General features: G+C 43.8%; 1 protein-coding gene across 4 annotated transcripts in view; it reads left to right on the plus strand.

Annotated features, from left to right (window-relative positions):
• The first annotated feature begins 2,234 nt into the window (after window positions 1–2,234).
• LOC115095285 (anillin-like) overlaps window positions 2,235–20,542 on the plus strand; it is a 173,973-nt gene continuing 155,665 nt past the window's right edge. The window contains exons 1-2 of one of the 4 annotated variants that reach the window (XM_029608758.1): window positions 2,235–2,358; window positions 19,923–20,005. In XM_029608758.1, the coding sequence (XP_029464618.1) occupies window positions 19,963–20,005 (43 nt within the window). In that variant the 5' untranslated portion in view covers window positions 2,235–2,358; window positions 19,923–19,962. Of the gene's footprint in view, window positions 2,359–2,531; window positions 2,697–2,784; window positions 3,041–19,922; window positions 20,006–20,542 lie in introns of those variants that run through there. The other 3 variants (XM_029608760.1, XM_029608757.1, XM_029608759.1) reach the window with 3 other exon arrangements.

Consider the following 20,542-nt stretch of genomic DNA (forward strand, 5'->3'; position numbering starts at 1 on the left):
GAGTTTCCACGTGTGTGGACCCTTGCACCGGATCGGGGTCTAGCCCAGACGGAGCTGCTCAACTCGATTTTACAGACGCCAGAGGGGACGATCTGTGCGGCTAATCGAGCCTTAGAGACCGGAGGCAGAAGAGGTTTTCTACCTTACCTGGTCTCGGTGTTTCCCGGTCTCCTGCTGGGCAGTCTCCAGCTGTGGGGGGAGAGGGAATTACCTTCACCGCCGCGCTCAATTCAACACCCGCTGCCTCTCAGCCACCCTGGGGCTAAGTCCATGCTGGGAGCCGGCTACCAGACCGAGGCTTGCCTCTGAGAGATCTTGGAAATCACCTCAGGAATTCTCAACTAGGGGAGGGACCCTAGGTATCACCGCAGGAGAGCGGGGCTCGTCTTCTTGAGGTAAATTTTCTCTCTTCTTTGTTTTAAAATTGCTAACACTATTCTAGAGTGCAGAAGTGTCCCTATCTGCTTTAGGAGACAGAGAAATACTGAAGGGCTAAGCTTCCTGCACAGGTATATGTAGGCTGATGTCAGCTTTGAAATCTGACTCAGTCTCCCATCTGCTTTCAGGAGTACACTATACCTTGAGAAAGGAGCCCTTTCGGTCAAGGGGGCTGACATTGCTCCGCACCACGCTGCATGCATTAGCATGGTCTCTTCTTCCCACGCGGCCGCTGCATGCCATTTCAATTCTTGAAGAAGAGACTCCAGCTCTCCTGCTGCATTCTGCCCAGACCATCAGCATTTTAAGCCCGGGCGGAGGATGAATTCCTATTTAGCTGGGGCAGGGGAAGCAGCTGGGTCAGCGGGGGATCGGGAATTATGGTGACACACTGGTTGAGAACTGCTGCTCTAAACCACTCCTCCACCCCCACTCATGAAGTCCCTGTTCTCTCTCCAGTGACTCCTGCAGCTCCAATACTGATAGTTTACTTCTGACCTGCTGCCGCAGCATGGTTTAGAAATCAGCCATTCCAGTCATTCATTCATACAGGAAGGACAGATGTCAGTGGCAGAACATATGACCAGACTGCAGGAGTGCAAAAAACACAGTCCATCTGCATGATGGAAGCAGAGGGGGAGCTTTTTTTTTCAGAGCTCATTTTTTGGAGGAGGAGGGGGGGGGGGGGCTATACAGTAACATATGGACAATAGGAGTCAGATGTGCAGAGTTTATCGGCTGGGCTCCTAAATCAGCAGCAAGCAGGAGAGAGGGAAGTACCAGGACTGCATTGCTACAACTGAACTGCCCAGAATTTTTTTTATCTTGGATTAGGACCATAAACTTGTCCCCAATTCAGATGGGGTTATCAGATTCGGCTAATGCGTAATAGCAAACCAGAAAAACAAGCTACCGTGTTTCCCCGAAAATAAGACCGTGTCTTATAGTAATCTTTGCTACCAAAGATGCACTAGGCCTTATTTTCAGGGGATGTCTTATTTTTCCATGAAGAAGAATTCACATATATTTTTGGACAAAAAAATGAACATTTATTATATTCTGAATAGTTGTCTGGTTATGCTGGTTTGTGATGACAACTAACTGTGAATCCTGCAGGGTAAAAAAAATCTCAGCTGCATGCTCTGGTGTTCTGTGCGACGGGCATGCTCCCAAATAAAAACTTTGCTATGTCTTACTTTCGGGGGAGGTCTTATTTTCGGGGAAACAGGGTAGAACAATAAAGTGTCCTTATAGATTTTCAGCTCCATTTCATGATTAAAAACACAGTCACAAAAAGCATCAGCCTGCAGTGCTAGAGGAAGTACAGCCCCGCTGCCTATCCCCGAAGCTCGGAGACGGTAACCGCTTCCGGCTCATTGCACCTTTGGCCGGCGGCACCTCATCTCCCACCTCTCTGCTCACTAATCCAATCTACTTCATAGCCTACGACCGGTCCCGTGGCTCTAGCGCAGGCCCACCTTGCCACCTCCTTCTCTCGATTAAGACGGAGAACGCACAGCCCAATCCAGAGAGGGAAGCGGCAACGGAAGAAGGCAGCAGGCTAGTGGAGCAGCAAAGGATTTTTTTTCCCCCTCTGTACCTGCCGGCTTTAACTATAGCAGCATGAGAGAAAAATGCAATGCCCAGGCTTAGCCACTGCGCTAATACTACTCACCACCACTACAGTCCGAGACACAGAGCGCAGCACGACACAAAGGGAGACCACGTGACTGGCCGGCCCCGCCCACCGGAGCAGGCCCGCCCCCTACCGGCTCAAATAGAGCTCAGGTTAGATTTACCCCCCCTTCCCCCTCCTTTTTTTTATGAGCTTGAAAAAGCTGAGGAAGGGAGACCAACTACAGTAGCTGAATTTATCCCGCCACACCCATCCAGTTGAGGAAGGGCCGGACGATAAGACAGGTATTGCAAGGAGGCATTAGATTTTTTTTTTTCTTTTTTAATGTTAATTTCCAGAGAACATCAAGTAGATAAGGAATTTCCCCAATAAAATTTGTCGGCTGCATTTATTATTTTGACGCGAGACAGCTGGAGCAAAGGCGACAAAACGAATGCTGTCCTGCAGTCGTCGGTGATGAAGACCGATCTCTGGAGCCAATAGAGCGCGGGCCAAAGGCGCCAAAATTCAAAGTCCAGCCCGGAAGTGTTTATCGAGGGAGGAGCTTAGTATCACTGGGATAAAGTAACGGGGAGCAGCTAATCACTACTGAGGATATTATAGGCGGAACGGGAGTAGTAACGTGAGTAGGATGAGGGAAATTTGATGTTTTAGAATTGTTTAAGTTTTGTAGGGTGTGTTAGAAGTCGCATTTTGTGATGAGCTAGTAAACAAAAGTTGTGGTTATATATATCTCTGTATATACATGATCTTATCTGTCACTGGCTTTTGGGAAGAGAAGGCAGGTAACGGGGGTCTGGGGCTCTTAGGATAGGAGTTAAAGCTAAATGAATTCTGCTGAGACTGCACAGCCCTTTGGTGCAACGAACGTTATATGGAAACTATAATTGTGAGCAGAAAATAAAGGCGAGCTACCCAAACTGTCTAGTTTCCGGATGTCCACAAAGGAATCTGTTCGAGATAAATGTGCGTACACTAAGTCTCCATTATATGTAAGCTTATTTCATGCATATTTATTGTGGGTATCCTGAAAGGTGGATAGACTGTAGGCTCCTAGGACAGGTTTGGAAATCTATGCTTTAAACGAGTAGTGTCAGAAAACATAAATAAGAAATATTTTAATGCTGAGAACGCCAGCAGTCTTTTTATAACATAATAACTTGTTCTAGTGGTGCTTGTTAAATATTTAAACAATGACTCCTAGCTATTTTATTAACCCAGCAGTTTTCTCCTTTTGCTTTTGGGCTTCTAGCTCAGTCAGAACCAGGGCTGGGATTCAGTGCTATGAACCTTCATTTAGAACTGCTTGAGTGTGTTCTCCCTGTTTTTATATGCTCAACATATGCCTTGTCAGTGAGGTAACAATTCTAGAGCAGGGCCATATACCAAGGCTCTTTCTAGATCACTGCAATTATGGGTCTTAAATCTGGTCATTAAGTTTTGCTGTTGTATGATGACTATGGTTCCCTTCCCTTAAGATAGTATTTCCTGACCTTTTCGAGCCCAAGGCACACTTATATTAACAGATTGTTGTCTGGCATACCCGTCGATACTCTAAGGCCGCGGTAGAAACAGTGCGGCAGTGCCGGGCGCACCCGTGGTTGCTGCACAGTGCAGCTCACCTACCGCTCGATCCTGTATGTAAATAGCTTGCAAATGCAAGCTGCGTCTAGGAAGCGTCCCTGAAGCGTTAGGCCCGCGCAACCCATTTTACCTTATAGAGCGCCTATACAGTATCCTGGGTGCGCGGGCCTAACTCTTCACTGCCACGCTGGTATCTGTCATTTCAAATGACATCTGAAATGACAGGTACCAGGAAGTGGACGGTTCTCCTACGCTCGGGATTGCCAGTTCTATCTCCCCTCCTCCTGAATCAAGGCGCGTAAAGCAGCCTTGCTTCGGGAGGAGGAGAGAGAGAACTGGCAATGTAAAGCATCGGCGAGATGAATTGCAGCCCCCCCTTCGTCCGTCCCCCCCCCCCCCCCCCCCATCGGCAGAGACGGCAGTGTAAAACGAGACGGACCGCGGCGCAAGGAGTGGAGGAGAGAAGACGCAACTTACTCCGGACAGCGGCTCCTCTGCCTCCCAGCTGCCGGCGAAGATGGATGCCCGAATGGGTAGGCCCCTCGTGCAATTTGACCTCAAGGCGTGACTTCGCATGCCGTGACGCCAAACGTAATGTGGTGCTGTGCACTCATTCTGTCAAAAATGGTTCTCTGCTTTTCACATAAATTCTGTCTTTTTTTTTTTTTTTTTTTCCCCCATGACTATATGCTTATGGTGAGAACTCTTCACTCTTTGGACTGCAAAAGTACTACAAAAGAACTCAATTTCAGACAAATGTCTCTGCTCTTTGTTTTGTATGATCCAAATAGAAATGAGGGCTGTTGCGAAAGTAGTTTTAACTGGACAACAGAATGCATACAGTATTGCACGTTTTGATCTATGTGATGGCCTTTTCCATTGCTCAGTTGAGAGTGACTTCTAGAAGACATATGTAAAGCAGCCAAATGGTCATTTGTGCATACTTTTCACATCCCACTACTGCCTGCACAGTCTAGCATCTTTGGATACTGCAGAGGTTGGGCAGTCTTGCACCATATAGTAGTCTGCATTGCACGGTGGAGTCTAGGTTGCTCACACAAATGCTTCACTGCAGCCCTTACCTTGAGACCCCCCCACTAATTCAGCCTGCTTATTGACAGAAAAAGTATGCTTGTGTACATAAACTGTGCCTTAGCAGGATGAATTAGCCATGAGATTCCCATCCTCCTCCTTGGAGAGTTGACAATGCACCTGCTTAGTTTAGACATGGACTGCAGTTTTTTTTTCTGAGGCAACATCCGCTTGCGAACTACCACATATGCCCAGCAGAGCTGAAAGATCTAATAGCTTGGAGAGAGGTCTGTTTGACATCACTCACAGATCTGGCTAATTCATCCTGCTATCTATGGAAAACACGGTTTATGGTAAGTAAACTTGCTTTCATTTCATCAAAGTGGCTCTACTCTGTTCAGCCCTGACCAGTAACTACTAAATAATTTCTAGAAAGTTCTGGGTTCTCAGTCTTCTCAGCAAACTAGTCATGTGTACAGACACAAGCAGCTTTTCTTTTTTTTTTTAATACTGCCATGTCAAAATAGTGCTCTGTGTGGTTTACAATGCACAGTACATAAATCAATACAATATGCTTTAGGATTTGGTCATTGGTTGAGTCGTATATTATCCTGTGCAGAAGCTGTTGTTTGGGTCTGGATTATGTTGCTGTTTTTATATATTGATTTATAACTTGGTTTTATGTTTTGAGTGTAATTAATAAAATTACAATAAGTCTTACACCATGCTTAAAAATGTATTGTAACACATCCAGAATTGTAGTGAGTGGTTAAATCCTTTTTTAAATAAATGATATAGATTAAATAAAACAAAGTACATACATTAAAAATGTACAGCATTGCTCAAACAAGGTGAGCAATGGTGGTAGAGCTGGGCCAAGTAAGGTAGAAGACGACAAAGGAAAGGAATATGGAATTGATCACAACTTCTTATATTACTCCAGGCTTTGCCACAGAAACTGTCATGAAGTCTGGGCATGGATATCAGAGTATCTTGAAAACACTTTTTCAGTGCAAGAGCGAGATGCAGGGCTTAAGTGCCATAACAAAAGAGAATGAAAACTGTTTATTGTGAGAATGTGGGTTTGTCTGAAACAATTATGGATCAGTTGATTTAGTAAATCAAATCCATTTTGCAATGCATCATTCTTAAACTCTTTATGCCTTTTCCAGAAGTGATTTAACAAGTAAATTCCCAACATGTTTTAGCAATCAGATTTATACTCTGTGCATTCAAAAAAAAAAGTGATAAATTTAACTTAAATTTTTTATTTATGCAATTTCAGATATTACATCATATATATCAAGGTATGAGAGATCTAACCATATAGTTCAAAAGCAAATTTTTACAATGTTGAGTAAATATAAATTTTAGACATAGATCTCTTAAAAATACAGGCAGTATTGGGACCAAGATATGTAAGAAAATAAAAGGAGCTCAAATACATATAATAAAAAAAAAACAAGAAATAAACCACCATATGATGCGATTACCCCAAACTTTATAGCCCTTCATCCCTTTCCATCTAAGAATCCCCTTAATTGATCAGGTTCATAAAAGATATATATTTATTCTCTTGAAATTTTAAACAGCATTTACAGGGATACTTCAAGTCCATACTGGCACAATACTTCAGGCCTCATAAGCAAAAACTTTCTTTTTCGCTCCTGAGTGGAACGAACGATATCCGGGTATATCCAAACACTTTGCCCGTAGTATTGAACAGTTCTATTCCTAAAGAAATACTTCAGGATAAGATTTCTGTCCTGCTCAAATGGAAAGGTAGCCAGTAATGTGCCCTTTGGTCTTTATCTCAGTCTGTATAGACATCTCAATCAATTGAGGCATTCAAAGATCTCATTTCTTGCTTTTCCTCCACTCCCATAGATGGTATATCCTTCTTTGAGACACAGAATGCTTTTGAGACAACTGGAATTATCTCCTTGGGAATTTTTAAACATTCTTGCATATATTCTCTTAACATTTCAACCGGGGGTAGCCTTTTTACTATTCGTAAATTGGGAAATCTCAGTGAATTCTCTATATTCTCAAATTTTCTCTACATTTACCTCAGCTTTTATTAAAGTTCCTTGGATGTTTTCCATTGAGGTAACTTTCTCCTCCAATTTCTCAGTTTTATTTTGATGTACACTCATCATTTTTTCAGTGTTTAATCCCCTTTTATTCAAATCTAGAAAAGCCTGTGTTAATGTTGTAATAGCAGACTCAATTGATACCATCGCTTTCCACAATGTATCTAAAGTTACTACGGGAGGTTTTTGCAAGGAAAATACATTTTGAGAATGAAGTTACCAGGTCTTGAAGCGCTTTATCCTCTGTCTTGTTGCGGTATAGCCCCCTGGGGTTTAGTGTGGAGATGGCACTTGGAGGAGCCCTGGAAGAAATAGCTGATTCTCCGCTGTCTCTGTCCAACTTGGGGAGGGGGTTGCTCTCTCCTCCTCTCCTCTAGAGCTCGCGATATTTCCTCTCCTCCTTCTCCTCCTGTTTGGACTCGTGTCAGTGTCTTGGGTGCCCCTGGGCTGAGCAAAATCTCTTCAACCATGGGGATTAATCTGAGGAGCTCTATTTTCTCCCCCTAGCGGCCCTCACTCCCAGTGTCCTCTGGGTAAGATCAAAGAAGCGCTCTATCTTTGCTTGCTGGAAACCTTCTTCTTTTGTAGCTGTAACTTCCTTCAAATGCGCTTTACGCTTTGTATGTGGCATTTTAGAGGTAAAGTTCCAAAGAGTAATTCAAATGATTTTACAGGAAAATGCAGAGAGCTCCTATTGCTGCTACTCGTGTGGTGGCCATCTTGGTCAACTTACATTAATTTAAATCACGATTTTCTTTTGGATTTAAATTTATCCACCTTGCCTTTAGACTGGCAGACCTTTCATAGTGCTGCTTTTTATTGCTGGTGGTTTTCGGTTTGGTTTGCCATTGCATTGACTGCAGCTTACTGATATTAGTTGAGTATTTTATGGCATAATCCCCTCTTTTTTGTAAGGGTCACCTTCAGCAACTGCAGGGGTGGGGGAAAACCTTGCTGCAGCCCTGGAACCAAAGAGAACCAGGATTGTCCAGTGGGTACCTGCAAAAACTGGGAGGCCCAAGGAGAGACCTATGTTCACAAAAAGAAAAATTGCAGGTCCACACCCAAATGTGGTTACAAAACATGAACTCCAGCTGTTAGAAAAATAGTAAATCCTTCATGGTCTGAAGGCAGATTACCCATAACATTAAAACATGACACAGCCAGTTTTGAAACTGAAGTCAAACAAGAGAGAATTGCTGAAGGATTTTAGACCCATTTCTGTATTGCCATTTTTAGCTAACCTCATAGAGAGATGGGTTCACAAACAACTCTCAAGATGTATTCTATTTCCAGATCTGTTTGGCTTCAGAAAAAAATACAGACAGTTTCTCTCCATGGACCGATATGATTGTCCAGAGTCAAATCCTCTAAGAATCATGTCTGTTAATTTTACTTGATTTATCCTCAGCTTTTAACACCAGAGAAGATACACTCCTATTGTGTAGGTTATCTGAAATTGGAATAACAGGAACAGTATTAAAATGGCTTGCATCTTTTATTGAAAATCTCTTTCCAAATAGAGAGAAATTTAACTTTAAATCTGATGTCATGACCATGTCAAAAGAAATCCCACAGGGCTCATCTTTTGTCTGTTCAACATTCTATCTTTTTCTATTATGCAAGCTTCTGTCAGGGATAAGTTTAAAGTTTTGTTTTTTTATATGTACGCTGACGCTATGCAGTTCATTATACCGATAGCAAATTCAATTGAACACACCTTCAAAACAATGAGCGTTTACTTATCAGTCACTCAAAGGCTATTTTCCTGTGTCAAATTAGCATTGAATATGCAAAAACAGAAATCTATCTAAACAGATCATTATAGACATAGCACTCCAGAGTACAGGGAACTACACTATCAATTTCTGATCATGTGTGAGACTTAGGAGTCATATTTGATAACTTAAATATGAAAAACATAGCATGGTCATTAAAAACAAAAATGGATATAAGCTGTGTGTACTAACAGTTAAAACTTCTGATTTTTGCAGTTTTTTGTAAACTCAATAATTCAAGAATCCACAGATACCAGGAAACAACCAATGTAGACTATAAATCAAATATTCCTGAAGAAAATGGAGGATGGGAGACTCACTGAGACCTCATATGTTGCGTGCCCAATATCTAGGCTTAATGAGAGCTTATAGTGGCGCAAGCTTCTCCTTATGGTGTAATCATAGGTCTCAATGAGCTAAATTTTACAGGATGCTTATAGACAACAGCTGTCCCTGTTTCGGGACAGCTGTTGTCTATTAGCGTCCCGTAAAATTTAGCTCATTGAGACCTATGATTACACCATAAGGAGAAGCTTGCGCCACTATAAGCTCTCATTAAGTCTAGATATTGGGCACGCAACATATGAGGTCTCAGTGAGTCTCCCACCCTCCATTTTCTTCAGGAATATTTGATTTATAGTTTTTTGTAAACTAGCAGGGTCATTCATTTTGCAGTAGGCTGTTGGCATGCGTTACAGCATTATTGCATGCAATAATGCCATAACGCACGAGATAAACAGTGCATCGCAAATTGCATATGCAGATATGTTTATATTCACGTGGGCAGAGTGTGGGCATGATAAATGTAAAATAGGGGATGGTAGTGCAGCGTGTGATATTTATCACAGGCTTTTTTCCTGTGGGGAAATAACTACACCTTTTTTGGCCCAAAAAATACTTATTGCACCTATTGTCGCATGTGAATAAAACTCCATAACACACACCACACCTTCCTGGACCAATAAAGCTTCTTTTTACCAGGTCACCTCTACTAAAACCATTTTGTTTGTGTCAAATGTACTTGTAGAGGCATACATGATGCCTTGCTATGCTTGCTGCAGACCATGAACTACCAAGGCCACTTCCAAGACGTTGCAAGGAAGTACAAGATCCCCACAGCGCTGGAGGTACAAGGAGGGTATATTTCCACAATGCACCTCCTTGCTGGGCTTGCCAGAGGACTTTGTGGTTAGCAGGTACACCTCAGCTCTTGAGCAATCCAGGAATTTATAGGAAGACTTCTGAGGGGATCTGGTCAGGTCACCCAAAAGTTCCACGCTTTTCCCAGCCTCACCAAACTCTTAGCCACCCTCCACTTCACAGCAAGTGGCTCTTTTCAAACCACAGTAGGGGTCATGGTGGGGGGGGGGGGGGGGATGTCACAAACCACTTTCTCACGCTGTCTCGACCAGGTCATTGAAGCAATCACTGACCATTAATCGCTATATCAAATTTCCTCACGACTGTCGCGTGTTGATGGACTTGGAGAGGTTTCTATGCCTTTGCACGTTTTCCAAATGTTGGAGCTATTGTTCCACCCCATTAGAGGGAGGAACAAAGCTCTTCCGCTCCACCATCCAAGTGGTGTGTGTGATGCTGGAATGAGCATGGTGGATATGGTGGCCAGATATCTGGGAGCCGCACACAATTCTTGGGCAATTGGGCCTCTTTGACAACTTTGAGACTGGCCTGTATGGTGACAGTTGCCTTGTAATAAGACACACTTTTCTATGTCAGTTGTGACTGCCTATGTGTACATGCATAATGGCACCAAAATTGGAAATGCATGTGGGGGAGGACACGATCAGTGCCCTGTCTTGTATTCACGTATGGTGGCCATTTGCCCAGGCCATGCTTTTGTCACCATGTTTCACAGGATGACCAAACTGAATCGTGGTAAACAATGCATGTGACACACAAGTTGCTGAGTGAGGAAGCACTATAGTTAGCATGTCTACATTTTCCAAAAGGACTCTCTCTCTCCTGTCCGTCCTTTGCAGTGTTTTACAATGTTGCTGGTAAATCTAGCTTCACCCAACCACAGCACCATCACTTCAGGGCCCTTATGGACACATTAGGGAGATAGTTGCAGATTTTGTTTCTGAACACCCTGACATACTGGTTCCACCCACATTTTCTTGTGCATGTTAGGTTGCCATAATCCCTGTGTGTGGGCTTACTTATGGGTTTCTATTAAGGACAATGCACAGCTGCCACATTTGCATGCACAGCATGAGAGATTACTTTTGCTGCTAACACAGGTGTATGTATGTGATGATGGTAGGTAGCTAGCTACACACCAGTCGCCTTCGCTGGGTTGGGAGGCAAATCTGATTTAATATTCATGAGCAAACTCCTTTAGCTTACAGGTAGCCTGCACATCCAGGGGAGGTAATACTAGTGGCCACGCCATCCGTGGTTTGCAGATCTGGTAAACTAGCAGTCGAGGGGCCGTTACGATTCAGTCATCTTCCAGGCCTCCTACCTCAGGGTCCAGTATTTTCCGATCAGGCAGTTCGCTTTTGTCTAGCAGCATGGCTTTTGAGAGGAAGCATTTAAGGTCAAGAGGATACTCGGAACTGGTGATTACTACTCTTCAATCTCTGTGGAAATCCACCTCGGTGGCGTACGTCCGAATCTGGAAGGTATTTGAGTCCTGATGTATGGAGAAACAGATTCAGGCCTTGCACGCTTCCGTGGCTCACATGTTATCTTTTCTACAGGACTGTTTGGTCAAGGGTGTTGCTTTCAACTCTTAGGGTTCAGGTGTGGCTTTTGACATCTTTGAGGGGAAACCTGGATGGTTACCACTTGTCTTCTCATCCTGACATGGTCCATTTTTATTCAAGGTGTTAAATTTGCAGCCACCAGTGAGGAGAGTTTGTCCGCCTTGGAATCTCAACCTGGTACTCCAAGCTTTGTGTGAGGCTCCTTTTGAGCCTATCTGCAGAGCCACTCTCAAGGATGTCACTTTGAAGGTGGTTTTCTTGGTAGCCATTTCCTCTGCAAGGAGAATTTCAGAGTTACAAGCTTTGTCATGTCGGGATCCCTTTCTTAAGATATCGCACGGAGGTGTGTCTTTACGGACAGTTCCTTCTTTTCTCCCGAAGGCGGTATCTTCTTTTCATGTTAATCAGACGGTGGAGCTGCCAACATTTTCGAATTTGGATGCCTCTGAACCACACGATCGGGAGCTAAGATGGTTAGACGTCCGAGCGTTACTTTGCTATCTTAGTCATGAATGGTTTTTGGAGTTCTGACCATCTTTTTGTTTTGTGGAGCGGTCCAAAGAAGGTAATTCAGGTTTCAAAAGCGACTATTGCCAGATGGCTTAAGGAAGCTATTGGATCCGCTTATATTCTCACAGGTAAGCCAGTACCAGAGGGCTTGAAGGCTCATTCCACCCGATCTCAGTCTGCCTCTTGGGTGGAGGCTCACTTGGTATTGCCACAAGAGATTTGTAGGGTGGCGACTTGGAAGTCGTTGCATACTTTTGCGAGACATTATCGATTGGATGTGGCAGATCGGGAGTCTCTATCTTTTGGAGAAAGCGTATTGCGAGAAGGACTCTCCACATCCCACCCTGTTTAGGAAGCTTTGGTACATCCCAGGAGTCTGGACTGATCCGGTACGTACAGGGAAAGGAAAACTTTGGTTCTTACCTGATGATAATTTTCGTTTCTGCAGTACCAAAGATCAGTCCAGAGTCCCACCCAGGTATTAAGGAGGGTGGAGAGTAGTCTGCTTAACTGTTGTACATTACAGATATCAGAAGTTTTTTGTTTCAGGTTTCTCCAGTTTACATTCAATTGGTTATGTTGGTTTGTTTGCACTTAGCTTTGGTACAGATTAATACTGAGGAGCTGCAGGTGGCATCAGGGTATATAAAGCAGTGCCAGTTTTGCTTTCTCTGTCTTTGCCTGCTGGCACGGATGAATAAACCCAGGAGTCTGGACTGATTCTTGGTACTACAGGAACGAAAATTATCAGGTAAGAACCAAATTTTCCTACTCTCGTAATGCATTATTACTGGGTTTACCACTGATATCTTTACAGATATTGTAGAATGATATGACCATATTTTTAAGTATCATCCACAAATTTAATAAACCAATTTGACTGGGAGCAGTATTGCATTTTCAAACCCTACAGAGCAGATAAGGGTTTGAGTATTCCTTTGATACAAAGTGCCCATCTAACTGAAGTAAGAGAGAGCCTTCACTATCACTGGCCCAAAGCTATTTTATAAACACAATTTTTTATTCAGTGGTTCTTACAGGAGCAGCAAAAACAGTATTGTCAATACAACAAGATAACATGATACAACATACAAAGAACAGCAATTGCCATTGTACCATTTAGAAACACCCAATTAATATTTTCATGTGTACCACACTTGGGATACCCCTTATAAAAACCAATGCCAAATAGTTTCAGGCGATGTTGTACTCTTTTATACATCCCTCCAAAACCAGTCGATCTAGTGATCACTAAGGGCCATGATACACAAAACTACCAACTTCCCCACCCCGGTCTCGGCAATAAGAACACAGAAATTCAACAGGGTATGTGGGAATCAAATCATAACGCAAGATAGTGAGGGCTCATTTCTCGCCCAAAATATATGTTCAGAGTTCAACTTTCAGGCATTTAAAATCAAACTATGAGCATGATGTGATAAGGCCTGTAGGTATATCTCCAAGTGTCCAAGAAGGAACAGCTGTGTGCAGGAGACAGTTTAGAGGTGAGATTGTCCATGTGCATCATTCGATGAAAATGAGGGCGCCGACTGCTCCAACCAATTAAGTAAGATTACTTTTTTCCCCACCAACCAGGCCTTTTTAACTAACTTACGCCAACCCACTTTGCGAATGAGACTGAGGAATACAATCAAATAAAATCAACTGCGGAGTAATTGTAAATTGCACATTCAATAAATGCAGTAAATAGTTAATTTTTTCCCAGAATAATTGTATGAGGACAAGCCCAAAATGCATGAGCTAAAGTACCTACAGCAAGGTGGCATCGGGGGCAAGCGGAATCCGAAATGAGACGTGCTCGCCAAGCCACCTGTGGAGAGACAAAGGCCCTCTGCAAAAATTTATATTGCATTTCTCGGAAATACATGTTATCAGTGGTCTTTAAGTTCCCCATACAAACAGAAAAAGTGGCTACAGTGATCGTAAATACTCCATTCCTTCCCCAAAACGCCACAGAAGTAAGAGGTGCTTTGTGACACATCCCTTTGGAGACTTTTATAACAGGGAAAGGGGTCTCTGGCTATCCAAATGGAAAAAGGATTCCATTTTTTGAAATTGAGCAGGGCTTTGACTATCAATCTTCAACGCCAATATATAATGCCGGAGTTGGATATATCCAAAGAGCTGAGCTGTGGTTATGCCATAAATTTGCTGTACAATAGGAAAAGACATCAGTGCCCCTTCAGGATCCAGCACGATGTCCCAAATGGGAAATGCCCTTCTGCGCCCATCCCCGTAAACTAATATCGTGGGAGCCCGGGAGAAACTCTGGGTTTCCCTGTACGGGGAGGAGGTATGGACTACACTGGGGCAGACCCAGCCGCTTTGTAAAGTACAACCAGGCCTTTCGAATCTGTATAATCAGTGGGTTATGAGATATCGCAGGCGGCAAATCTTTACTTGGCCCCATTAAGACATATGTAAGTGCAAAAGGAGCCACAAGGGTACACTCTGCCAGAATGTTAATATAGAAAGAGGTACCCAATATCCATTCCCAAATGATACGAAGATTTGCCTCCATGCAATAAGAATTAAAATTGGGAACCCCCATGCCTCCAGCACCACATCATAGCATAAGACAAAGGTACACGTGCCTTCTTCCCTCGCCAAACAGTGTCTCAACAGTGTTTGCAGGGTGAGAACATCTCTGCGCCGAAACACCAAAGGTAGATTTTGCAACATATATAACCACTTAGGCAACAGAGTCATTTTAAACAAATTAATGCGCCCCCCCCCCCCCCCCATAGAAATTGGTAAATTTTTCCAGAGACTGAGTTTCTCTCTGGTGTCTTTGAGTAATCTCGGGATATTTAAATCATACACAGCTGATAAATCCAGTGATAATCCAATTCCCAAATATTTGATTGCGCCATCTACCCAATGAAACGGGAAGGGACCTCCCCACTGCTCACGGAGGGTCGATGGGAACCCCAAGGCTTTGGACTTTTCCCAATTGATTCGCAGGCCAGAAAACTCCCCATAATCCTGCACCACACCCAACAGTGCCAGTAGTGATTGACATGGGTTTGTTAGAAACACCAACAGGTCATCTGCAAAGGCGGTGTATCTAAAGATCTCTTTCCGTCCTTGGGCCTGAAACAGCACTCATCGAATCTTGGAGGAAGCCTGTATGGCCAATAATAGAGGCTCCAAAGTCAATAAGAAAAGTAGGGGGGATAATGGACATCCCTGTCCTGTACCTCTAAACACCGGGAAAGAGGGAGAATATTGTCCATTCACCATCAGTATAAAAGTTGTAATGCATGATAGAAAAATACCCCAAACCCCCATTTCTTCTAGTAGACCAAACATAAATCCCCACTCCACTCGATTGAAGGCCTTTTCTGCATCTAAACTGGCTATGAGAAAAGGTGTTTCATGTCTAGCCCAGAGGTCAATGGCCACTGCCAAACGTCTTATGTTTAGTCAAGGCATAACGTTTTTGGACTAAGCCCACCTGTCCTGGTTGGATCATTTGTGGGAGAATGGTACCAAACCGGTCTGCAATTGTCTTAGCTAGAGGTTTGCGATCCACATTTTAGTAAAGAAATAGGTTGATAAGAGGCAGGCTGTAACAAATCATTCCCTGGTTTGGGGATCAAAGCAATATGAGCCACATTATCATGAGCCTGGAACGTCCCCCTTGATATTAATGCATTAAATACTAAGGGAAGGAACGGGGATAAGGGCTCATTGAGACATTTGTAAAATTCAGAGCTATGTCCATCAGGACCCGGAGCCTTAAACCTTGAAGTTCGGATAACCGTTCTAACTTCATCTTCAGAAATAGGCCGATTTAACCATTCTGCCTGGGTTAGTGAGGGAAGATTTAGATGGGCACTAAAGGTTTCCCATTTCTCTTGATCCCAGCCTGCTGCCTGATACAGTGCAGAGTAGTAATCCATAAAAGTCTTTAAAATGTATGGGGTATTATGTACAATATTGCCCTGTGGTGTACAAAGAGCAGTAATGTGTCTGGATCCCCTACTGGACTTTACCAGAGTAGCCAGGAGCTTCCCTTATTTGTTACCACGTTGATAAAGCCTGTGTTGATAGTAGATAAGACTATATTTGGCCCTTTGATGTAAAAGAGAGTTCAATGCAGATTGAATAGCCATGTAATTTCCCTTGGTAGCAGCTGTGTGAGATTGTATTAACGCTTGCTTGGTCAACAACAGCAGCCGGTTATTCAATACTTTTTTTCTGTGGGCAAGATACGAAATGATGTCTCCCCTAAGTACAGCCTTGGCTGTGTCCCAAAACAGTATTGGATCGTCACTATGTTGGGCATTAATTGTCGCAAAATCTTTCCATCTTTCAAGTAAAAACGTTTGAAATGCATTATCTGTGGTCAGATAGTATGGAAATCGCCAACACAGAGTACCTGCCTGGGGGCGTAATGCCAAGTCAACCCAAATAGGGGCATGATCTGATATAGCAATATCTCCAATTCCCGCCCCAGAAATCTTGGAAAAGGAATGTGTGCTGATAAGCCAGTAGTCTATATGGGAGTGGGTCGCATGCGCTCTGGAGATGTGAGTAAAATCCCGCTCAAAGGGATGTAAAGTGCGCCAAGTATCCACTAAATGTAACTACCTTTCAAGAAGGGGTATCCCCTGTCCCACAGCCCTATCTTAAAGTGTATTGGAGGACCTATCTAGTTCCAGATCTCGCAAGGAATTAAAATCACCCCCCACCACCAGCAATTGGTCAATATATGGGAGTAACAATTTATGCAAATTTTTAAAGAAAGGCATTTGATGAGAGTTCGGGGCATATATTTTGCAAAGCATCAGTGAGGTCTGGTTAACCAGCACTTCTAAAATGAGAAACGGACCCTGAGGGTCCTTATGCTCAGAGAGAATCTGCAGCGGTATATTCTTTCGAATCAAGATAGCCACTCCTGACGACTTTGTGGTGGCAGATGCAAAATGTACAGAGCCCACCCAAGTTTGACGTAATTTCTGGTGCTCAACATCATTAAGATGAGTTTCTTGCAAGAATACTATATCTGCTGCTTGCCTCTTCAAAGCCTGTAATATTTTGGACCTTTTTAATGGGTGAATTTATACCACAAACATCCCAGGAAATCAATTTAAGGCCATGTGTAGCCATCTACCCCATATCATTCCATTGTAGAGTAAACCGAATAATGTGAAATTTCCAATTCCATGGGAGCAATGGCCATCCCAGCTCTGACCATCTCCCTGTGACAATGAATTCCCCCACCCCCTGTAACAACCAAACAATCCACATCCTCATTCAGCCAAGACCTGGAGCTCCTTCCCCCCCACAATTCTTCTATCCGCACCCCTTGTCCCCTAATCCCATATCCCAATAATGTCATCACAACTACCCCTCTCCTTAGAGATCACCCTGGACGCTAAGGCTCCTTCCTTCACCCACCCCCATCCCTACCCTTGAGAAATATAGCTGTGGATTGGGAAAGAATAGCGTAAACAGCAAACCACCCTTCCCACCAATATGTAGTGCATTGTAGTTTCTATAATACAAATAGGATGTTTGTAACAGAAAATTTCCAATGTAGGAACATTCGAAATGAGAAATTCTGAAGTACATGAAAGAACTAGTCTGAACAATGCATAACAAACAGTGCGAACATTGCAATAGTCAATATTCCCACGGCTTGCAATCCAGAGAGATGGGAAACTTTGCTAGCTCCCTGGGAATAAATGCATAGTACAGGCCACAGTTATCTGCTTCGTGAGAAATAATCCAGTGTCTGACCCAGAGCTCCTACTGCCTGCTCGCCGCTCCTCCACCTTTCCCAGCGTGGCAATATATGCCTTTAGGTCAGTCACCTCAGTGAACCACTTAGGCCCTCCAGGAGCACTCACCCGGACACGAGCAGGGTAGATTATCACAGCTCTTTGGCCCATATTGAACAATTGAGAGCTCAAGGGGGAGAGTGCTCTTCTCTGCGCTGATAGGGCGCTTGAAAAGCCTTTGAAAACCAGGATCTTTTTACCCCTCATACATTAGAGATTTCCCCCGGCGTGTTGCTTGTATAATTGCACTCTTGTGAGCATAATTTAAAAGTTTTTTTAATAATCACCACTCGCGGCTGATCTTGCTGGGCTCGCTTCTGCCCCAGCCGGTGCGCGCGCTCCACACGCAAGGGGCCATGTTCGTTGGTCAGGGACAGCTCATGGGTTAACCAAGTCTCTAAAATGTGTGGTAGGTCCCGGTCCTCGATAGCCTCCGGGGAAACCAACCAGCCGCAAATTGGACCTCTGGGACCTATTTTCTAGGTCCTCAAGGCGTGCAGTGTGCCATTTCAGCTCTGCCCTTAATTCTGCGACCTCCGACTGCGTGGTTTGCGCGCCATCTTCTCCGTCAGATATCCTTTGTTCTAATGCCGAAAAGCGCGCCTCATAGCCTGCCAGCGCCACGATCACCTCCCCGATCTGAGAGGATAATTTTTTGAATTCGGGCTCCAACGCTTCGACTACGGCCGCGCATAAGTCCGCCCAATTAGTCGGCCCCAGGAGTCCGCCATGCTGGAATCGTCCTCGGAGGTCGGGTCAGCAGGCTGCATCTTTTTCCCTTGCCTGATCTTTCTCCCTGCGTGCCGTTCGAGTTGCCATCGCCCTCTAATTTCATCTCCAGGGTACTCAGGGTTAGGAGATATGTAAGAATCCCAAAAATAGAAACGCTGGATGGAGGTGGATCAGCGAAGCAAGGAGCCAGAGAGGGTCGGCTACATCCGCTCCTCTCAAAGGTCACGTGATCTCAGTTGTCTGTGTTTAATTATGTATGTGTAATATTTTTTGTGAATTGCCTTGACTTTTTTACTAGGTTGACTGTATACAAATTTTACCAAAGGGGGGGGGGGGGGGGAGGAAAATCCAGACATGTAGCAGGAAAAATAGCAAAATTGGCTGCTGAAGACATCATTTGGCAGTCTCTCAACACAGCTCAGATACTGGACAACTTGCACAGTGGATCACTTGTCTAGGCCCAAGTCTTTGAGCAAAGCACTTTCTGGTCCAACACAGACTTTTTTTTTTTTTACCTGCCTTCCTGCTCTTCCAGGCCCCTACAGAAGCTTCCCTTGACTTCACCTCTCTCTAAGGCTTCCCTGGGCAGGATGATGTCCCCTCAGAACGATTTTTCTCCTGGCGCTGCACCCTTTTCGAGATGTAATGCAGCTTTCTATGGTTCAGAACCTTCACACCGTTCTGTGCCAGGTCACAACCTCTGAGACCCCTTGGATAAGAGGCCCCTTCAAACCTCCAGCAAAACTTATGCCTTGTGGGAAGCCCAACCCCTTAGGGGGAAAAGCTCCCACATTCACAGACTGTCTCGCACCTCGCTGGAAAACTCATGGAACTGAAATTCAGATCCCAATACACCCCCTTTAGTAAAGCCAACGTGGAGCTGCCTTACAGATGCGTTTGTTTCAAATACATTGCACGTAGCTTTGAGTGAATGGTAAAAGCTGTTAAATATTCAATTTTCATTTTCATTATATTGTAAATATTCTCATCTCTTCTGATGCATCGGGATCTCTGGCTTGAAGACTTATTTGCATTTAGTAATTTTAGGTTTAACGCTGCTCTGCCTGCTGTATCAAGCAGGACCTGGCTAGGAACCTCGGTAAGATTTCTTCTGAAGTCTCCCCAGCTTTGTTGCTTTGAGGAATTGGAGACTGGAGAAGAAAACAAATGCGCTGTCTTAATGTTTTCATGAACATAACCCTCTACAGAGAGGCATAAATCTCTGGAGCTCCGTGGTAGTTTGCCTAAGCCTACTGTAAATCCTCCTCTTTCCTAATGGTGACTGTTGACTGTCAAGACCGTGGCTTTTCAGCCACACTGAATACTCTGTGTCATATCTCTTTTATTAAATACTGAAGTGTATTTGTAGCACGATATAGCCAAGTTGTCAGTGTGCATATAAAACTTACATTATTGCTGCTATTGCTTGCTTTGTATCTTGACAGCACAGTAGGTGAGATTGAATGGGCAGACGTGGGTAGACAAAGTGGTCCTTATCTAACTACATCTTCTGTATTTCTGTGCTGCAGAAGCCACATATACTGCACTGTAACTAAATGTTTTACCCTCTGTTTTGACAGGAGCAGACATCTGTCACCTGCCCCCCACCCTTATTGAGCAATGGAAAAGGATATATCTGATCGTCAGCCTTTAAAAAGCCTGTGTGAGTAATTAATTGTGAAGTTGAATTACAGCACTGCCTCATCTTTCCCCTCTTGCCTTGCTAAATCCTATCCTTGTATGTTGTCTTCAAGCTAGCCACTCCTTACAGAAAAGCTTACAAAAACACTTGAGGTCCGAAGTCCACCAACTGTTAACTGAGGTTTCTGCTTAAGCTTTGTAGTCCATGCTTGACTTTTCATTCAGTGCATATTGGTAGAAGCTGGATTGTAGGGTTGCCAGCTCGGATTGGACCTATTTATAGAGGTTTCATCGCTTAATGTAAGACTTCTCATTATGGTGAGTTTCCCAATTTAAAAAAAAGAAGCACTAGAATATGTGCCGGAACTTATATACATGCAAAACCTTGAAAAAAATCAGTGACCATATTCTAAAAGGGTGATGTGCATTAAGTAAAGTTGTATTTAAATGGATGGTGTGTATTAGTGTTTTCATTCACTTCTGGGGGGGGGAAAAAAGCCTAGTAGCATAACTACAAAATAACTGTTCATCCCAAATACATCCCAGGAGGGGGATTCTC

The sequence above is a fragment of the Rhinatrema bivittatum genome, chromosome 7 (assembly GCF_901001135.1).
Source record: "Rhinatrema bivittatum chromosome 7, aRhiBiv1.1, whole genome shotgun sequence".
NCBI lineage: Eukaryota > Metazoa > Chordata > Amphibia > Gymnophiona > Rhinatrematidae > Rhinatrema > Rhinatrema bivittatum.